The 6,304-nt window shown below is 38.8% G+C and overlaps 1 protein-coding gene across 3 annotated transcripts in view; it reads right to left on the reverse strand.

Moving 5' to 3' along the window:
* Positions 1–6,304, reverse strand: part of plcb4b (phospholipase C, beta 4b) — an 88,932-nt gene that overhangs the window by 4,155 nt on the left and 78,473 nt on the right. For all 3 annotated transcript variants that reach the window (XM_078274249.1, XM_078274248.1, XM_078274250.1), the window contains 9 exons: positions 5,950–6,106; positions 5,808–5,857; positions 5,164–5,229; positions 4,459–4,574; positions 4,038–4,113; positions 3,751–3,926; positions 3,489–3,590; positions 3,310–3,367; positions 151–237 (listed from right to left, as the gene is read on the reverse strand). In XM_078274249.1, the coding sequence (XP_078130375.1) occupies positions 151–237; positions 3,310–3,367; positions 3,489–3,590; positions 3,751–3,926; positions 4,038–4,113; positions 4,459–4,574; positions 5,164–5,229; positions 5,808–5,857; positions 5,950–6,106 (888 nt within the window). The remainder of the gene's footprint in view (positions 1–150; positions 238–3,309; positions 3,368–3,488; positions 3,591–3,750; positions 3,927–4,037; positions 4,114–4,458; positions 4,575–5,163; positions 5,230–5,807; positions 5,858–5,949; positions 6,107–6,304) is intronic.

Genomic DNA, 6,304 nt, shown 5'->3' on the forward strand with positions numbered 1-6,304 from the left:
CTAATAAATGTTGTGGTTGGGGTTTTTAGCAGTTGAGATGGAGAACAGTAGTCAGCTGATGGCAAGTTGGATGATGGCAGTCATTTCTTCTAAAATCTACAGTTTATTGGCAGTCAGATTTGGCCTGTAAGTTTCTTTTATTTGTCATACCTGCTCATTGAACTTATCCAGTTTCTCCAACTGTTCTCTCTGGTTTTTCTGTAGCTGCTCCATCTCCTTCTGATGCTTCATGGCCAGCTGCAGACACACCAGGGACACCAGTATTACTATAAATAAGTAGTAACTTTTAACAATTGAACACTGAGTCTCAAGCCATAATTGGGTTAAGAGTCTTGAAAATCACGTTTACTTGATGTGAGCATGTGAGCCCAGAGGCCTGTACTACGAAGCAAGATTTGGCATTAACGAGGTAACTTCAGGTTCAACCCAGGGTTTTGTGTATCACAACGGTGGATCACTTGTTAAAGAGAGAGCGAAGGGAGTCAGTGGAGCAAAAAAGAGAACACAAAAGTAAGAAAATTAATGTTGCTCAGGAAGAAGACAAAATAACAGAGATTGAAGAGGAAACTTTAGTGGCCAAAAGTAATGCTTCCTTGGTAGCTTGGAAATACTTTGGCTTTAAGCCAACCTTGATAACGGCGTCACCGTTCTTAGAAGATCAGGTGGAGCTCGGTGCGCGGAGAGAGAGAGGGGTGCATTCATAAAAGTTAAAACATGTAGAGACCGACAAAAGCCATTAACATTCCTTGATGGGTATTTTTATGAAAGATATAGATTTTCAGCGGAGGGAATTACGTATAGGCTATTTGTCGGCTCCTTGAGCCGTGTGTTGCCAATGCGACACATCGGTTTGAATTATGTTTTTATATATTTGATTTGCTCTAACGATCACTTAACACTGCCAGGGTTGCAACTGTAATAACAGGCTAAAGCAACAACAGTTTATGGAAAGCACAAGTGTAATTATGGTCAGATCTTGTGCCTGACTGATGGGGAAGTGACATTGATAAGCGTTGTGATTTACACATTTACAGCGTCTGCTATTTTTTTGCCAGCTTTCCTTCCTGTTTTAGGGAGCAGCGACTGAATTACGTTTTGCCTGTAAAACCGTGTCTGTGTTCTTCATATTTATGTAGAATTATAAACTTAGCACAAAAAGTAAGGAAAGTTGTGTTTGGTAGATTATTTCTCTGTGGTAACAATGCTTTTTGGCAATAAATCTTATACCGTTGGAAAGCCTGTTTAGTTCCCTTTCAAATGGAACATGGATTTGTGGGATGAGCAGCAGCGTTGAGTATGTGGGCCGCGCCCATGAAAAATTTGCCAAATCTTCTCTGCCAATGCCAAACAGCTTATTCTGCCGTTGACTCGTTTGGTGGATTGGATGATTAAAGTTTGAAGAAACAAGACATATTGGCAATTTAACAAGTTATTCATTTCACAAACAGGAGCCTCAGTAGCGTGTGGAAGAACCATACACAACCACAACAGCCTGGCACCTCCTCCTCATGCTGGTCATCAGCCTGGTCACACACTGCTGTGGGATGGCATCCCATTCTTCAACCAGCATTTGTCGCAAGTCAGCCAACGTGGTTGTGTTGGTAGCTCTGGCACGAACAGCCCAAGCTGATCCCACAAGTGTTCAATGGGGTTGAGGTCAGGACTGCTGGCAGGCCATTCCATCCTCTCCACTCCCACATTCTGGAGGTAGTCTGTGATAAACCCCACCCTGTGGGGGCGAGCGTTGTCATCTTGGAGGATAGAGTTCGGTCCCAGCACCATTTGAAAGGGAACTAAACAGGCTTTCCAACGGTATAAGATTTATTGCCAAACACAAATTTCCTTACTTTTTGTGCTAAATTTAGTTTGCTCTTCTTATGTAAAATATGCGGCTGTGGTAGAGGTTTGTGATTGGTCGTGCTGTGCAAACACCGCCTCTTTTATATGAACGCTGGATTGGGAAACCCTGGGTTGATTGAACTAGTTGTTAACCACTGTCGTGATACAGTTTATGCAGGACCGCAGTTGTTAGGTTAGGTGAAGCCGGGTAACTGAAATTAATCCAGAGCATGTTTTTTTTTTTTTTTTTTTACATTGGGCAAAACAAATGAAGATCACAAAAAACATCAACCCAACGAAGTTGCTTTAAATAAATCTATTTGTTCTAGAAAACTGCTGTATTTTTCCCCCAGGTTGTATTTGTACTACTGATTTCCACACACATTGGATGACACTACAGGACAGGGTGTGTCACAAAACAAAAAGGTTTGAGAATTTGTATCACTGTGATGACGCTTAGAATATCTAAACCACTGTCGTTAAGAAATCAAAACATGTTTGTGTGCTTAATATCAATATAAAAAGCAAAGATTATATACTTTTATGTAACAGTTCTAGACCATCTTTCTTTCGAAAGTAGAATTTAAATCTCTAAAATTAAACTACTGGAGTCGCAATAGACATCCAAACATTTGTATGGTATTTAGAGCTGCAACATTTCCAAATGTTGCTGTACATTTAATTGTCTCAGAAATAATTGCTATTAACAATATAATTGTCTCTTTCAGTCACATTTAAAATTATTTATGTATTACTTTATCAAACAAATTAGTACACAGCCTATAAAGTAAACTCTTTATTATGATAAAACATTGTATTAAACATAAAATTGACAATAGAACATTTATCCTCATCAATAAAAATCAAAGCATTAATCATGAACAAAAAACAGATTAAATTAGGAGTACAAATAATAGTCATCACTATTTGTTATGAACGTGTAGGGACAAGTGCCAACAACTAACAATTTAAATAATAAAAATGTATAGTCCTCTGAAAAAAAAAAGGTGTGGGGTGGTGATGATGGGCAAAAAAAAGGTTACTTAATCAGCATGTTTGCCGGGCAGAATTCGGCCCAGAAACACAAGCATGTTTAATTTCTCTGGCATGAGTCAGCTACAGCCCAGGCTGTTTGGAGTTGCGATGGCAACAACTGACAGCTGCCACTAGAATAGCTTTAGCTCAACAGTCCGACCAATTATCACTTATATAATTACAATTTGGCATATCTAAACAAAATCAACAATTACCATCCAACAGTCATACCCCTTAGGTCCTTAGTTAATGTTAGCAATTAACTGTGGTTAAACAAAGAAGGCGGGATTACGTAAAAAAAATTGCAATTAGACAATGATGTAATAATTTCTACAGACCTAATGGTATTATTTCATTAAAATGGGAGAATCCCTGGAATATTGTTTTAGCTAAATATAAATTTTTTTAAAAAAAAGTAGATAGTTAACAACCTACCCTCTTCCTCTCATCCAGGAACTTCTTGGTGTTGCTGCTGTTTAACTCTCGCACTCTCCTGAATAGCACAAAGAGCAGGACCATGGCATTACAAGTGGCACAACACAATCCCAACATAACAATTCAACAGCCAAGTCAACCTTCTGCTGAATGATTACATGGTAATATGTGTGACCCACCTCTCTCTCTCTGCCTTGTTTTTTATGGACTTGTCCTGGCTGATGGCTTTACTGTTTTCCATGGACATTTTGGCCTGGTTGGCACGCATCTCTTTACTCTGCCTAAAATTGTGGAACAAAAAGCCACATGTACTGTAAGAAAACCTGGTTACAACCAGCATTTACAGCGACCATAACACTCTTAGCTGCAAGCGGCAGTTAGGATACTAAGGCTTCAGTTTAGCAATTCAGAGGGTTGCTGCCCCTCTGGATCTGGTCTCACCGCTCATGGATGAGTTTGAGCTGCATGGTCTGCTGCTCCTGGACAGTGGTTAGGAGTTTCTTGAGGTGTTCGCACTGCTGTGTGACGTGGCTGTCCTTCATCTCCTGCTCCTCGCTGCTGTGACTACTGATCAGCTCTGACCACTCTTTTGTGTGCTGTGCTGTGATGTCCTTTACCTACACACACACACACTTTTAATTCAATTATCCACAGCTGAGGCACTTATGCTCACAGCTAATAACTTTATGGAAAGGATGCTGGCTTTGGGGTAAGAAGTTTTGCGTTACCTTGACTTTGTGATCGGCAATCAGTGTTTGGATCTTGTCCTCTGTCTCCTTCTTCAGCTCTTGGCAGTTGTTTTCCCTGTGAGGAAACCACATACATATAAGTGTTGATTTAATACCATGCAAGTCAAATTTAATGGGATGGTAGAGGTTTTCAAGAGGCCTATCTTATTAATCACAAACTGAGTGCCTTTTTGGTTTTGTAAAAGTTTTGTACTGTAATAGCTGGAATCATAATTGTTCTGATACTGTGGTACAATAATTATAATGTAGTTCAAACTAGGAGGTTCCTCCATGTTACCATAGTTGGCTACTGCATTTGACAGTCTCACTGGTTGACTATCACTGCAAATGGAAACTGACAATAGCAAACTGAATTAGCCCACACAAGAAACCCAGGCAATGCAATTCTTTCTTCAATTACCCCCGTTTCTTGATGGCTTTCTCTAATAGTTTCTCCAGGGTTGTCTTCTCCTTATCATGCTGAGACACCATCTTGTCCATCTGGGTGCAGTGGGCTTTCTGCATTGTGTTTTGATCCTATTGGAAAAAAAGTATTTATTTATACTGTGGAAGTACAGTTGTAACCTGTACCAATACTGTATCAACCTCCTCCATTAACAGATATCATAGCAAAACAGACAGCTGCAAAATGAAACTAGGATTATTTAAAAACAGTAATGTGTTACTGTTGTCTACATTAAGTAATGAGCCAGCAGTCTTTATTCAGTCAACAGATGGGTTTGGATGCTGCTATTATACATGGGTTACGCAAAAGGACTTGCGAAATGCTATGTTAATTAATCAGCCATTATGAATGAGCCAGCACCCACCATGGTCTCTATGGTAATCGCTGGTCAAAGGAAAAGCAACTTTAGCAAGTCTAATTTCTTACAAAACATTAATTTTTATATATATATATATATATATATATATATATATATATATATTTTTTTTTTTTTAATTTAGTGTGTGTGTGTGTGTGTGTGCAGTGATAAAGCAGTGGTCAGATGAAAGGTGGAGCCCCCTCGCTCTCTTTCTATCCCTCTGAGCATCAATGACTGTCCAGAATAAGCCGCAGCCTCTTTGCATTATAAACAGACAGGTTGGCACTAAAACAATCACCCACCTTTGACTGTTTCTTCTTTAGAGTGTTGAGCTCTTTCTGTTGCTTTTTAAGCAATTTAAGGTACGTCTGCAATGGGAGAGAAGTGTATATATTGATCTTGTGCAGGTCATGTTGAGAATAGCCTTTGAGCATAATAGCTGGTTATAAGCATTTTCTGGTAGCATGTATATAGTACAGTAGATATATTATGAGATCATTATTGGTACAAAAGGGTGATTAAAGTAATTTAATTCTACCAAGAGAAAACAAAGTATTTATGAAATAATTACGTATAATTTGTTATGAATGTTCGCCTTGTTTATGCGTTTTCAGTTTTGGTGCTTAGAAATGTGACATCCTTTTTTAGGGAAACGTGCAGGGAAATGTCGTCAAACAGAAGCGTAATGTTTCGTTGTACAATTTCACAAGTACATTACACCAATATCATTATTTAGCAATAACTCATAAATAATATTTATAGTTTACATGTACATGATAGAAAGAAACCTGATTAAAAAAACATACTTTCTTGGAACTTAAATAACAACAATTACTGCATTATTTCTTATTACGTATTCTGTAACTCTTCCACATTTACATTGTCTTACAGACTGCACGGTTAGAGCCCTGTTTCTGTGTTAATAGTGAGGAGTTTAGTTACCAACCTTCATTTGTTTCAAGTCATCAATGCTGACATTAGGCACGAGTGCATTATCTGAAACAGCAGAGAAAAGTGGAGTTTAACTCTGTGTCCCAATAGTGTGTACTTATGTGTTTAAAATGTATATGTTTTACGTCCGTATATACCCTTCTTGGTTTCTGCTGTGTTATTTTGGGCAGAGTTGGAGGTCTGGGCCATGTCTGAGCTGGTCTGCGGTGTCACACTGGCCTTCATAGTGTCTCCTTTACCCTTTCCCTTCTTGTCATTCTTTGAGCTTCCACTGGGAACATCCGCTATGTCGTTCTACAAAAGGGAAATGATTCATTTAGATGGTAAATAACACTGTTTTTGTTGTATGGATGCAGGTATATCCAGGTACGGAGTTAAAACTTAGCTATGTGAGTTAACGCTGGTTGTACACAGTCAAGTACAATTCTTCAAACCAGTATGGTAACTCAAACTGATGCGCCGTGTGTGTGTGCGTGTGCGTGTGTATGTGTG

The sequence above is a fragment of the Sander vitreus genome, chromosome 18, assembly GCF_031162955.1.
Source record: "Sander vitreus isolate 19-12246 chromosome 18, sanVit1, whole genome shotgun sequence".
NCBI lineage: Eukaryota > Metazoa > Chordata > Actinopteri > Perciformes > Percidae > Sander > Sander vitreus.